Here is a 15,797-nt window from a genome sequence, read left to right as displayed (position 1 = left end):
TTAATCACAATCATAACTGCACTGACAATGTCTTAGGAAGACCAATAATGTGTGAGTGCACATTCACATGAATCTGCTTAAATCACATAGCAACGTGCTACCACAACTCTTTTTTATTTTATTTTGAAAACCAAGAGAATTGCTTATTTACAGGAATAGCCAGTACAGCCAGCGTTCTATCCACTAGTATTTCTGTTTAAACAGAAATACTCCTGATGCCCTCAGCAACAAACTGTTCAATACAGCATTCAAGACTCTACAATTATCTCTGGAAATACCCATTTAGATACTCTACATGTCAGCTGCGTGAGACTGCTGACTTCTCACATCTTTTACCTTTGCTTACACTGTATCCCTCGCCCTACAATATCTTTCTTCCCATCCTCTATCAAACTGAGTTCCTACCCACTACTCAAGGCTGGGCTTGAATGTCACCATCTTCTGAATACATCAGCCAAGATCCTACAAAGTTCTTCGGAACTTGATCACAGCTCTTAGTTTATCCTACACGGCACTAGTGTTAGTGGTTTGGGGCTCCCTCTTCTAGACTGCTAGTTCCTGAGTGTATGAACTGCCTTACACTTAACAAATTGAAATATCGCCACTGGCACCTTGCAGAGGAGAGAACTAAAGAAACACATCCGGTGTCAGCCTGGCATGGCCTATGTAAGGTCCTGTGCTTGTCTTTACAGTGTTCTCTGGACATGATGCAAGCATGACACCGTAACAGATGATCCTGCCCGTGGCCTTGCCTTGCCATTTTATCAACATGCTCAACGGCCCTGCCTCCTGACCCAGCCTGCTGTGACCTTACACCTCTCGGGCAGCCTTCCCACCTGCCTGAAATGTTAAGTCCTTTCACTAAGGCCTAATTCACCAAATTGCTGAATTTTAAACTCTGTATCAATATTTAGAGTTGAGCAGAGGGTACAGAAATGTAAACTCTGGCATGGTTTATTCCACTGTATTTTTATATACAGTGCAGATCTGAACTACTATTGTGGATTAACCACAGCACATTCCAGAGAAATGGAGATAGCAACACTTATTTACCCATAAAAGACACTATATTCAGAGTGACTCAGTATTTTCAGCATTTCTTAAAAAGTGTATCTTTATTAGTTCAGAACAATGAATAAGTTATAAAAATACTTTATGGAAACTGTAAGTGAAAATAGCAAATGATCACAGGACCTTAAATTCTTGTGTTGTTTTTCTACATCTAAACTTACTTAAGATATACTTTCAATAAGCAAAGCACTACCCAGCAAGTGTTTCGCATACTCTTATGACTATTCATTAAGTAACCCATCCACGGGCATGAATGCTTCCTTTTCTAGAAGAAATACACATAACATACTCATCAGTGCTTCAGGCTCAAAGAAAAGATTTATATTCCCAATCTGGTAGGCATTTTTTGTTCCATGTAAAAGTCTTATTCTCTCTCCTCAATGAGACAAATACTGCTTTCAGGGAATAGTTGGAAATGTTGAAAAGGAAAAAAAAAAAGAGATCTGCAATTTGAATTATAAAAATATGGTGGTACAATCAAGTGTTCATACCTCCTTAACACATCTTCAATGAATTAGCCATTTTTAAACTTTTTAAATCACTGCATAAAGAAAACAAATTCAGAGACTTTTTAAATAAAAAGCAACTGCTAATAATATGATGATAATAGGAGCTGTAGGTCCCATTATCCAAATGATGTACTTTTACCTTCTTTCGTTCCTGCTCCTTCTGTTGGAGTCTACAGACTGCGTCAGAAGCTGTTTGCACTGAAATAAAACAGACAATGGGTTTTCAACCAGCAGCCCTTGTTCAAGACTTAGCTAAAAGAAACACCCCCAAAACTTGAATTGTTTTAGATCTCAAGAAACTATGCAAAAAAACTGATATTATTTTGGTTGTGATAGGCTGGCTAGAAGGGAAAAAAGAAGTTTTGCCAATATATTTAGGATGTCATAATTAGAACCAACATCATTCATGAGCCTTGAGGTATAAGCCAAGGGCATTTAGGTACTAATTCCAATGGCAAGTTGTCAACAATGGCTTCAGAATCCTCTAAAAAGATATAAAATGCCTGATAAATTTATTATTACATTCTCATTATGTCTACAGTGCCTCTCTGATTCATTAGCCCTCCCTCTCCCTTTTTCTCATTCATACAAACTTCTCTCTTGCAGGCAGTACTTGGTACCCACAAGGCTTCAACAACTTCCCATTCCTGCTTCTGCTCTTGCCTGCTAGTTCATCCTGACTGCCACTGCCAGATTCAAATAAATTTCTCTGGACTGTTTCCTTCGAGTGACTTCCCTTTCTAATGAACCACAACTGCTCATGATAATTATTAGAGTTATTTATTATTACTATGTGCCCAGACCTGTCCTAAGTACTTTCCATGTATTACTCCTCTCAATCCCATCTTCCTAAATTAGGAGAGGATCACTATCCCATTTCACAGATTTCTGGCATCCGTAAAAACCTGAGGTACAAACAGTAGGTAATATGACTAATAAGTGCAGAAAGCAGGTTGTAAGGGGCGCCTGGGTGGCTCAGTCAGTTGAGTGTCCAACTTCAGCTCAGGTCATGATCTCACCGTTCGTGAGTTCGAGCCCCACGGTGGGCTCTGTGTGGACAGCTCAGAGCCTGGAGCCTGCTTCAGATTCTGCGTCTCTCTCTCTCTCTGCCCCTTCCCCACTTGCATTCTGTCTCTCTCTCTCAAAAACTGGATAAAAATTTTTAAAATTTTTTCAAAAATAAATACAATCAGATCCCTGCCTCTAAAGGCATGGCTCATACCCTCAACATTCTCCTCTTGTGATCTCATCAATGAAACTGGTTTTCATCCATTAGTTCTTCAGACCTCTTCATTTACTGAACCCATTTTATTTCTGTATACAAGTGTTTTCACTTCACTGTTTTGCACGCAGGTGACAGGGAGCTGTAGTCAAATGTACAGTTGAGCACTTAGTTGTGTAACTTGCATGTTTGCTTGCTCACTCATTCACTTGCCAAATACCGAGTGAGCATCTGCTATGAGCCAGGCACTGTCACTGTTGCTTTTCCTAACACCTCAGCACCTCAGTTCGTCATTTGTAAAATTAATGGAACAACTAATGAGAGGACTTCAGAACTGACATTAAATGAGATAACAGAGTGGATACTAGGCTGACAAGTAATTTAAATACTAATAGCACTTAGAGCAGTTCCTCACACATTGTAAGCAGTCAAGGAAGGTTGTTATTAATATTATTCTACTTACTATCCCTACTGAAAATGCTTTCCTTAGTCCTGTCTCCTAATGACAATGTTTTACTTGTCTTAAGAGAACAGTTTATGGTGTCCTGCCTTCATAATAAAGCCCTCCTAGATTAATCCTTTCCCTATAAGGATTTTCTCTTATTTGAAATTCCTTTACCAGGTATGTGGGTATTTCACCACTTTACCTTGCATTTGCTTACACAGAGGTTTAGTAGTGTTTCACAACATGCCTTCCTCTCCTACCCAAACCTAGTCCCGAATAGGTCCCAAGTTCTTCAGCAGGGCAGGGACTGTGACTTCCCTTTCAGAAAAATGTTAGGTCCCTCCCTGTGAGAATATGGTAAAAGAGGAGGATTCTGCTTTTAAAAAGTAATGTTTTTATCAGTAGCCATATATTTTAGTTATATCAAAGATAATATTTTAGCCCTGAAAATTATGTTCCCAATCATTGTTTGTTCTAACAGAAAAGATGAAAACAAAACAAAATGGGAGCTGATTAGATCTGCCTTCTTTCTGTGGCATATTAATATTACATCATTCTTCCCAAGCAGTGGTTCTATCATTTCCTGATTGGATTTTTTTCCCCCTGACTCTGAACATAACTTAAAAAAAATCCATTCTGTGGTCTTTGGGTGCTTCATCATTTTCAGATCATTCTGAGCTTAACCTAAGAGAAGAATTACAAGACTATGACATTATTTTGTCATCTGTTATGTCCTTTAAAATTTTAATTAGAACACATCTGACAAAGGCACACTTTTGTTTCTTACAGGGATTGTCTTTGTGCTCAGACAGAACGCCCATTTTTAGAAATTTCAGTCCCTTAGAAGTTGCTGACTTTTTAATTCTTTAGCCACACAATAAGAAAGGCTTACGTCCTAAATTTAATGAAACCTGCTTTTCTAAAATACAAGAAAATCACGTGACCATACCAAACATTCCTTCTTCATGATTAGAGACCCCAAGAGGAAAAGGCCTATTATTCAACCTTCCTATCACTTCCACATCACTTACTGGTTGTACCTAATGCAGCAGGAAGCCGTTTCCCCTGTTGTCTGCGTTTCAGGAGACCATACTTATTTTAAAGAGTCAAGAAATGTCAAATTACTTTCTCTCAACCAAAAGATTTTTTGAAATTAGCACCACATACAGTAGTGTCACATATGATAGGTGACAATGTCCCGACTGTCCTCACACAAGAAAAACAAATACATTCTATCAAGATGGGTATGTGTGAACCTCAAATACATACATAAGCAAGTAACTTTGGCTTGGTATTAGATGTTAGCTGAATTCTCATTCATTCATCTCAAGGAACAAATAATTACTTCGGAACTCCACTGTTTTAGGTGCCAGGGGTACTGGAGAGAACAGAGTCCCCGAACTCATGGAACCTATATTCTGGTTGAGGAGACAGATAGCATATAAATACTTAGCATGCCAGGTTGGGGTGGATACTCTGGAGGAAAAAGCAAGGTAAAGAGACCAGAGAATGCCAGAGCGAGGGAACATGATTATTACAGAGTAGCTAAGAAGGTCTCACTGTTGACACCTGAGCAGAGATGGATGGGAAATGAGAATGTACAAATATCTGACAAGAGTATTCAATGGAGCGCGTGAGTGAGTCAGTCAGTTAAGCTGCCAACTTTAGCTCAGACCATGATCTTGCAGTCCGTGGGTTCGAGCCCCACATCAGGCTCTGTGCTGATGGCTCAGAGCCTGGAGCCTGCTTTGGATTCTGTGTCTCCCTCTCTCTCTCTGCCTCTCCCCTGCTTGCATTCTGTGTCTCTCTCTCGAAAATAAATATTAAAAAAAATTAAAAAAAAGAAAAAAAGGCTGACAAGAGTATTCCAGAGGAAGCAAGTGCAAAGGCCCTGAAGTGGAAGCATGTTTGGCACATATTAGAAGAATAAGGAGGCCAGAGTAGCTCGAATGAAGTGTGGGAAAAGAAAATGGAAGGAAATAAAAGAGTGGGCGCCATTATGTAGAATCATCTAGGCCACTGTGAGGAGTCTGGCTGTTCTGTAAGCAAGAGGAGGAGATTCTGATATAGTAATGACAAGAGCCAAATTACATTTCAAACGGATCATTCAGGCTCCTATGTGGAGAACAGATTATAGGCAGGAAAGGCATAAAGATGAGTTATGTGGTTACTAGAACAATCCAGGTGAGAGATCAGAGTGGCTTAGACCAGGGTGGCAGCAGTTAGTGAAGTGGTGAGGATGGTCAGATCCCAGTTATGTTCTCAAAGTTGTGCCCAAAAAATCTGTTAGTAAGCTACATGTGAGCAGAGGTAGGGAGAACAGAAAAGGGAGAGGCAGTGAGTGAAGAGGATGCTGGTAAAAATTCTAACTAGTAAAGTGCTATAAAATTTTTGGTTAATTTTAGGGACCTGGGTAGTTCAGTCAGTTGAGCATCAGACTCTCGATTTTGGCTCAGGTCATGATCCCAGGGTCGTGGGATCAAGCCTCATGTTAAGCTTTGCTCTGAGTGTGGAGCCTGCTTAAGATCTCTCTCTCTCTCTCTCTCTCTCTCTCTCTCTCTCTCTCTCTCTCTCTCTCTCTCTCTTCCTCTGCCCCTCTCCCCTGCTCGGGCTTTCTCTCTCTCCCTAAAATAAAAAAAATAAAAATTGGTATTTTAAATCATTGACTTCTTAAACATTTCTAGGTAGAGACAGACTGAAGGAAAACCACACAAACTTAGTCTCCTAAATCACTCACAAAATAAATAAAAAGTTAAAAAAAAATAAGAGGTAAAAAATTCCATCACTTACTGAACAAGGAAAAATTATAATTGTATACTATAAACTTTGAAATGTGGTATGATGGCCAAGAACTGAGATTCCTAACCCCTAATTATTTCATCCCCCAAAAGTCAGAAAAAGAAAATAAGTTGACAAAATTGTTAGAACTCTAATATGCTTTAATTTGTACAGAAACAGATATGAGGGGTGGAGAAAGGCTCACAATATGTGAGAGACAGATGAAACAGACACAGCCTCCCTTCTGAAAGAAAACCTAATAAAATTGTCCATAGGTGCTCCGTTATACAAAATCTCTCTTTATTAAAAGAGAGCAAACATATTGCGTGAAATAAAAATTGAAAGTACAGGGCTAAGGAAACAAACAGAATTATAATATCATCGTTAAAGATCCAGTAAACAAATGAGAAGGAAGTCAAGAGTCTAAGACTAAATAAATAAGTGGCAGCATTAGGACTTCAGGACAGAAAGCAAATACTATAAACCTTGATCAAGTTAAAATTCACAAGTGAGGTTGGGGAAGAGAGTGGTGAGGGAAGCTGTGAATGTCTGAATGCCTCCAACTCTCAAGGCATTAATTAATGCAGAAATAATGACATCATGACTCTAACTTCTAAATGTTTTTTATAATTATTTTTCCTTGAACGATCTTTTAGTAAATACTATCTTTTATGCAAAAGTGACACTTATTTTAAGGTATTTCCTTCAGTTTTAAGTATCTGTTGCATTAAATTCAAATAAAATTAAAAATTAATACCTAAGCTTAAAAGGTGTATGACCCTCCCCATAAGACAAAACAAACAAACAAACAAACAAAAACAAAACAAAAATAAAAACAAAAAAAATAGAGGTGCCTGGGTGGCTCAGTTGGTTAAACATCTGACTTCAGCTCAAGGTCATGATATCGCCAGTCTGTGAGTTCCAGCCCTGCGTCCAGCTCTGTGCTGACAGCTCAGAGCCTGCTTGGGATTCTGTGTCTCCCTCCCTCTCTTCCCCCTCCCCAAGGGCATGTTCGCCCTCTCTTTCTCCCTCTCTTTCTCAAAAATACACATTAAAAAAAAAAGTGTATGATCTCATTATCAAATGCGCTCTCTCCCTCATACCGGCCCAGCTATTCATTCAGCTATCATGTCTCTATCCATCCTTCTATTTGGATTTACACAAAGATGTCTAAAATGATGTTCACCAATGTTAAAAAGCAATGGTTATTTTCAGGTAGTTACTAGGGTGATTTATTGCTTTCTTCCCCCCCCTTTTTTTTTCTTATTACTTAAACATACATCTTTCTGCTTAAATAATAATAAAAAAACAAAGTCATGTCTCTCTAAAAAAAGAGGGAAGCAGGTAAGGAAAGAAAATTAATTTCCTATGACCGTGTTAGTTAACGTAAGGAAAACCCACAGGCTCTGTCCTTCTTACTCTAAAATCAAGGTCTAGGTCCTTAATACTAAGGCAAGATCTCCAGACAACAAATGTGGTGAAATCCGTAAGTCTATTAAATAATTAATAAGCAGGGCATAGACACTAATACTGTTTTCAGGATTAAAAAATAACATAAAGGCTGTCTCTTTTTTAATTTTTAATGTTTATTTATTTTTGAGAGAGACAGACAGAGTGTGAGCAGAGAGGGGCAGAGAGAGAGGGAGACACAGAATCCCAAATAGGCTCCAGGCTCTGAGCTGTCAGCACAGAGCCCGAAGTGGGGCTTGAACCCACAAACTGCGAGATGATGACCTGAGCCGAAGTCGGACGCTTAACCGAGCCACCCAGGTGCCCCCATAAAGGCTGTATGTTGATGACTTTATACCACAGGTAAGTTTTTGTTCTAAAGCTTCTGGTCATCAAATCCAAAGACACTATACAAGGTGGGTGGCCACACAGCCAAAAGCGGAAACAGTTCCAAGCTGAGGATTCTGTAATAGGTCTACATTCCAATAATTCAAGATGTCCCCACCTTACTGCTCCACAGTTACCTAGCTCTGCGCAACATGTGAGACCAGCAGCCGGAGGTCCACAGCTGCAGAGTTCTGAGTGGCACAGCTGACCGCACCACCAGCACAGGAAGAGATAAATGTGACAGCTGTATTAACAGGCACAAAACAAAACTTAACTCATCACTAGGCTTGTAGAGTACTACTTAGACCAGAATATACTCCACTACATTCCATATAAGCTGGCTTGCATGATTTTGTACAACTCCTTGATGAATCAGTATCGAAAATAAACAAGCCAGCACTCTGACTTAAAATGTCAGATTTTTAAACGTGCAATTCCCTGGGAACGACAGATGGGCCCAGGCAAAGCTTTAAAATTAAAGCACATAATCATCTCCATTCTACCCATGCTCATAATACTTAGCAGAAAATACTTGGGCTGAAGCCTACTGAAGAAGCCTTCCATGCTTCTAGCAGGAAAACACCTCCAAAGCCATTTTTTAGGTCCACAGAGCTAATTACACCCAGAGTAGTCCACAGATCTTAAAACCTTAATTATCAACTTTGGATTTTATGTGTTTTAATTCTTCATTTCAGGATACACTTACAGTCTGAATTCCATTTTACTAGTAATACTTTTCTATTTCATTGTGGAGACTACTTTTAAGAGGCTAGTCTTCACATCAGAAGTTATGTTAGCCCAAGAATGAATTAAATCAAAATAACCATTCACAGATTTTTACCAAGTTTTACCCAATTTATCTTTATGACTCAAAGTGTAGAAAAGAATAGTTACAGGCACATCTCAAATGCATACATAAGTAGTCTTACTAATAATCGAGTTTTTTAGTATAATATCTACAATGTTTGTCAGGGTTAAGGAAGTAACAGTCTGAACAAACAAATGATGTGTGTACTAAGATGCAAAAGCCTACAGTCAATTTTAGACTTTCTGCTGTTTCGTTCAAAGATACCAAATGTAATCCTGGGGCATTAATTCTCTCCAAGCCCCTTTTAACATTAGAGTACATGAGACTAACTTGGACCTGAATACAAACACTTGCTAATTTCAATTATTAACCAAATCTCCGTACTGTATTCCTTCACAGGTCATTATATTACTGGCTAGTTTTGTTTTTTCCCCACCCACCCCCCCGCCCCCCAGAAAGGTACTTTTTCATTTGCACTTCAGTAATCCATCATTATTTGCCAGCATTATCTACCCTCACACAAGCTGAACAGTGTCAGTATGGATCTAGATCCAAGGAGAAACCTTGAGTTTTTGATATACTTCTAATTTTAAAATCAGTTAGTAATAAAACTCCTTTTATTTTATATGTTTAATAAGGATTCTTTTTTAATGTGTCTCCACATTACAATATTTTGCTTAATGAAAAAAGTTATAAAATGTTTACAAACATTTATGATGGGATCCTTTTTTAAAAAGAGTTAAAAATTCTAGTATCCTGTTTGAAAAACAAGTTTCATTTCACTGCCTAATTCTTAGTCATCAAACTTCTTATGCATAATTAAATTTAAAAAAAGGTAAATAACGCTACAATTTTCTCACATCCTAAAAGGACTGCTTATCTGTGTACCCCCGATGCACACATCTCACTTTGGAGATTAATGCTCTCAACATCATTGGCAACACACATTAATCACTAGATAGTCACATGCTCTGTGACAGGGCTTCCATTTTATAGGTTTTGATTAAGAATTCTCTCTCCACCTACCACCAAAACACTGAAGGAAATACATTTTGGCATAGCATTCTTTTGAAATAAAACAGCGTTAAAAAACAAAACAAAAACACACAAAAAATGCTGGCTTACATCTCTGGAGAACTTGGCTTAAGTCGTCCTGCATTATTTCTCTACATTTGGGAAGAGTATGTTCATTTGTTTCATGGATCATATTCTTCAAATTTTCAAGAACTCGCATTTCTCGAAGACCCCGTTTTTCCTATTAAAAGAAAGTAAATTATGAATACATATTGTGTCTTAAATCTCAGTAATTACTTTCTGGGATTTCCACCCAGGTTTTGGTTATATGTTATTACTGAAATTTACACAGCTTTCTTCCAATTATTTGGCAATAAATGAAGTCACAACCTGGAGGCATTTTTTAATTATGAAATGCTTCAAAAGCTGCAGTAATATTTTTATAACAATGTTTAAAAATGGGCACGAGAAGGGGCGCCTGGGTGGCTCAGTTGGTTAAGCGTCTAGTCAGCTCAGGTCATGAGCTCGCCATTCATGAGTTCGAGCCCCACACTGGGCTCCCTGCTATCAGTGCAGAGCCTGCCTGGAATTCTCTGTCTCCTTTTCTCTCTGCCCCTCCCTCTCCCCCTCTCTGTCAAAAACAAACATAAAAAAATTTTTTTAATGGGCATGAGAAATAGTAAATGAACCAAAAGAGGCCTAGATTGCCACATACTTCATTCTGTACAGCAGGGAAATTAAGACACCCTTGATCTAATTTTACTTTTGTTGTTTTTATATAAAATACATAATAGGTCCTACTATTATGCTGTTTTTAAAACTAATTCCATTTTTCTAAAAAATGCGTCATAAAGGGAATACTTTCCTATGCAGAAAAGAGTTGACACTGACCACTGTCCTTAGAAAGGCCTGCTTGCATGGTTGGCCTTTGGCTGGGGGCTAGAAACTTGACCAGTAAATAGTTCCCTACGCTGGTAGAAAACTTTCTATAAATGAAAAGACACATCCTTTCTTCTGGGAGTTTGGAATTTTGATACATGCTGGGCAGAGAGTGCCTACTTGACCAGTCGCCAATCAAATCCCTGGACTCCTATACTCAGGTGAGCTTCTCCAGTAGACATTTCACATGTGTTGTCACAGCTCATTGCTGGGGGACCGAAGAACATCTGTGTGACTCCACTGGGAGAGGACTCTGGGAAGCTTCTATTTGGTTTTCTCCAAACTTCTTGTCACACACCTGTTCCCTTTGTTGATTTTGCTCTATATCCTTTTGCCATATTGAAGCCTAGCTACCAATATGACCATATGCTAAGGCCTATTTAGTCAGTCGCTGAACCTGGATGTGGTCCTGATCCCTAACACACCCTGCTTCAGAAAGCAGACTTTAACACTACCTACCACTACACTTGAGGGTAGGCCAGTGACTTGGTTCCAAGGAACAGAGTAGGGAAAGAGAAAAATATTAACTGCACGGTGGAGACAATGAACGTTGACATCATCAGTGATGTCATGGTGATAACATGTACCCTCTGATGTAATGTGACAAGAAGGGCACTTCCCCAAAACCCATAACCCCAGTCTAATCTGAAAAAAAACACCAGACAAACCCAGATTGGGGGACATTCTACAGGATACTGGCCAGTATTCAAGACTGTGAAAGTCATGAAAAACATGGAAAGAGATAACTGTCACAGACCAAAGAAGGCTAGCAGGACTGACAAGAAAACGCAATGTGGTACCCTGGATAAGGTCCCAGAACAAAAAGACAACTGTAATGGAAAAACTGGTGAAACCTGAATAATGTCTGGTATTTCATCAATAGTAACATACCAATGTTAATTTCTTAGTTTTTACCCATTTAGTATGGTAATATAAGGCATTAATAGCGACAGAAACTGAGTGAGGGTAAGGTACAGGAGAACTCTTTATACTAACTGAGCAACTTTAATGTCAATCTGAAATTAATACAAAATAAAAAGTTCACTAAAAAAAGAAGGGCAGTTAACTTGACTGTAGAGAAGTAATAAGTTAGTTGTGACACTGGGGTTTTTGTTTTGTTTTGAGCCATTCTTATGGAGCAGCTATGGCTGGGTTTTTACTCTAATATTTCCATAGTAAAAAATTAAAAAGTCATACAAAAGTTGAGAAAGAATAAACAATGAATCCTGTACTTATCGCCAATCAACGATTCTTAACTCCTGGCTGATTTTGTTCCCCCTGTAACATTCCATACATCCTCCTACCCACAATCCTAGATTATTTTGAAGCAAATCCTGGACAGCATATAATTTCAACTGTAAATATTTCAACATCTATCTTTAAAAGACAAAGACTCTTCTTAAGAAAAAAAAAATACACCTCTCTGCCCCTTCTCCCCTCACTCTCACTCACTTACACACACACTCAATTCTTTAATATCATTAAATATCAAAGTCATATTCCCATTTCCTCAAATATCCCATTAATGTTCTTTTTGATCCCCGTTTAAACCCAAATCTAAGGAAAACATATATTGCAATTGGTTAGTATGTTTCTTAATTTTTTTTTTTTTAATCTATAGATTTCCCCTCCATCACTTTCGTCTTTGCAATTTGTTGAAAAAAGTTGAGTCATCTGTTCTGCAGTTTCCCACAGTCTGTTATTTGGCTGAATGAATCCCCATGGTGTAATTTAACATATCCCTTTGTCTGTTCTCCTTCCTGTAAATTAGTAGTTAGAACTAGAGGCTTGATCAGATTCAGGGTTTTGTTTTGGTTTTTGTTTGCAGGAATATTTCAGAGGGAGGTGGGTTGTATACTTTCAGCAGGATGTTGGTAGCATTCCGTCTTCATTTATCAGCAGGAATAACCTCTGTAAAGGGAAATTTCCCCATAACCACTTGGTTACTCTGAGGAATGTTTACATATGCAAGGCAAAATAAAACACTTGATTACTTCCTCTTACTTAACAGTTTAACTTGTTTAACAAAAATAATGATATGGTTCCCTAGTATTCTCTAAAGGTTTCTGTTTGTTCTATGCATTCCTATGACTCATAGATTTAACAATTTTGAGGTTCTTCAAGCCATTACAGTATTTTTCCTTATTGGTGTTCAAACTGTCCTATTTTTGTCCAATGGGAGCCTAGTTAAGTTGGCTCTGCAATGCTTCAGACAAAATTCTATGTTCTTTAGTAACCTCTCTGCTTTTGATACGAATGGGTGCTCTAGGCTCACCTAGTACATTTCTAGACTCAGACTTGGAATCAGCAGGTCTCTAAATGCCACTATTTAGAAATCGTACTTAGAGAATGATCACTGGGGGTGCTCACTGCTACCATGTCAGTCATTATTTCTAGGCCTTTTAGTGAACAAGGCTATGAAATAAGTGTTTTTATTTTTTTTTAATGTTTGGGTTTTTTTTTTTGAGAGAGAGAGCATTCACATGAGACTGCAACTGGGGAAGGTACAGCAAGGGAGAGAGAGAATCCCAAGCAGACTCCTCACTGTCAGTGCAGAACCCAACACGAGGCTCGATCCCACAAACCAAACCATGAGATCATGACCTGAGTCTAAATCAAGAGTAGGACACTTAACCCACATGCCCCAAGGTATCTGTTTTTAAAAGATGCATTTTAATGGGGCACCTGGGTGGCTCAGTCAGTCAGAAGTCTAACTTGATTTCAGCTCAGGTCATGATCTCACAGTTCATGGGTTCGAGCCCTGCATCAGGCTCTGCACTGACAGTGTAGAGCCTGCTTGGGATTCTCTCTTTTCCTTTCTCTCTCTGCCCCTCCCCTGTTAGTTCTCTCTCTCCCTCTCAAAAAGAAATAAAAACATTAAAAATAATTTTTAAAAAGATGCATTTTAAGTTTATAATCACAAATTAAGAAAAATAACGCTTTTAATTATACTTCTCAGTCCTGTGTCTCTTTGCAGTTCTCAAAACACCAGACAGAACTACAATTTACTTTATCACTACTTCAATCAAACAACAGCAACACTAGTATCAACAAAATGATTACTGAAAACAGATTAATGGTTTGTTGTTGTTGCTGTTTTGAAGGGATATTTGACTATATATGCACAAATTACTATGTTTTATAGTTACTTGGAACAATTTCTTTCTGCATGGCAATGCCACCATCCAGAAAGACAGGTTTGCTTTTTTACATTTCACTTGATTTTTTAGGGATTGTTCCTTAAAAATTTTCTTTTAAATTATGTAAGATATTTACATGTCTCCAAAACTGTATTAAAACACACACACACACACACACACACATATATATCTACATATAGATCTATATATATAAAGTCTAGCTTCTATGTATGTCTTTTGCATTGTATTACCTCCTAACTCTCTCTTTAGGTAATTCTTTTAAAACTTTATCCTACTACTGTCTTAAGTATAAGGATACACATCTATATATATATATATATATATATACATGCATATACATATATACACAAAGGTATATATAAATGTATATATGCATTTATTCATATGTATAAGTATATACATATTTTCAATTCCTTCTTAAATGTAAACATGATATACAGACTTTTCTTATTTCACTTTATGAAATTCATAAACACACACACAATGTATATCACCTTTGTGTGATCATGTGGTCTATTTGTTCTTTTTTGGTATATCTTTCAGGATTGAGAAAAATTTGGTGTTTCTGTTCTCATGGTTATGTTTATATTAGTACTTATAGAATACCCTTGGTCTCCATGTATTTGGTTATTGTCAGTTGGTTCCCTACTATAAGCAACAACATTCAAGCTTCACAAGACCCTCTGCCATCCGTCCATGTCTTCCTCTAGTTTCTGATACCACAGAAGCTTTTTAGCTGTTTAGCTGGTGATTTGGTCATTTGGTATTTGGGGGATACCCTGTCCCCTGGTTTTATTATAGATGTTGCCTGATTTTGCTACCCTAGTAGTTCTGTTTCTATAGACAGATTGAAGCAAAAAAATCCCAAAACAAAACAACAAAAAACTATGTCAAAGCTTGCTGCCATCTTCCCCCCATGGCATTGGAATCTGAATGAATCAAGATTATAAAGATTATTTCCTTTCTTATGGTGCATTTTTTCTTTGTCAAGATGCAAAGGAATGGTCTCTCAATTCAAATACAAAGACAATGAAGAACAGAGAGTGGAGTTCTGCAGTTCTACTCAGGGTATAGGTCTTACTTGGTGGGGGGGGGGGCGGTCAATGGATGGGCTTTGGGGTTCCAGAATCCCCTTGAAATTGTACTCAAATTGAATACATATAGGTGTTCTATGCATTTTTCTGGGAGAAAAAAAATTCTTCAAGGACACCTTGACTTACTAATGTTAAGAACCACTATCAAAGTTAAAATATAAAGTTAAGAATCCCTATGAAAACACCCAACAGCGTTTTTCAGAAATAGAACAAAGAATACTGAACTTTGTATGAAACCACAAAAGACCCCAAATACCAAAAACAGTCTTGAGAGAGAAGAACAAAGCTGGAGGTATCCTAATCTCAAATTTCAAGATCTACTAGAAAGCTGTAGCAATCAAAACAAAAAGACCCCTACATCAATGGAACAGAATAGAGAGCCCAGAAATAAATCCATGTTTATATAATCAATTAAGCTATGACAAAGGAGGCAAGAATATGCAGTGAGGAAGATAGTCTCCTCAATAAATAGTGCTAGGGAAACTGGACAGCCACATGCAAAAGAATAAAACTGGACCACTTATTTTACCTGATACACAAAAATAAACTCAAAATGGATTGAAACCATAAATATCCTAGAAAATACAGACAGTGATCTCTTTTATATTGGTCTTAGGCAAAAGAAGCAAAGCAAATATAAACTATGGGACTACACAAAAATAAAAAGTTTTTGCACTAGGGCGCCTGCATGGCCCAGTCAGTTAAGCGTCCGACTTTGGCTCAGGTCTTCTCATGGTTCGTTGAGTTCGAGCCTCACAACAGGCCCTGGGCTGACAGCTCAGAGCCTGGAGCCTGCTTCAGATTCTATGTCTCTCTCTCTCTCAAAAATAAATAAACATTAAAAAAAAAAAAAAGTTTTGCACAGCCAAGGAAACCATCAACAACATGAAAAGGCAACCTACTAAATGGGTGAAGATATT

At 37.9% G+C, this 15,797-nt stretch overlaps 1 protein-coding gene across 1 annotated transcript in view; it reads right to left on the bottom strand.

Annotated features, from left to right (window-relative positions):
- Window positions 1-15,797, bottom strand: part of BLOC1S5 (biogenesis of lysosomal organelles complex 1 subunit 5) — a 45,490-nt gene that overhangs the window by 15,211 nt on the left and 14,482 nt on the right. The window contains exons 3-4 of the mRNA XM_019419789.2: window positions 9,795-9,924; window positions 1,720-1,778 (exon numbers count right to left, since the gene is read on the bottom strand). Coding sequence (XP_019275334.1) covers window positions 1,720-1,778; window positions 9,795-9,924 — 189 coding nt within the window. The remainder of the gene's footprint in view (window positions 1-1,719; window positions 1,779-9,794; window positions 9,925-15,797) is intronic.

Source organism: Panthera pardus, unplaced genomic scaffold (assembly GCF_024362965.1).
Source record: "Panthera pardus isolate Hobbes unplaced genomic scaffold, ASM2436296v1 HiC_scaffold_17, whole genome shotgun sequence".
NCBI lineage: Eukaryota > Metazoa > Chordata > Mammalia > Carnivora > Felidae > Panthera > Panthera pardus.
The sequence above is the reverse complement of the archived record's forward strand: the minus strand, read 5'-3'. Positions and strand labels throughout refer to the sequence as shown.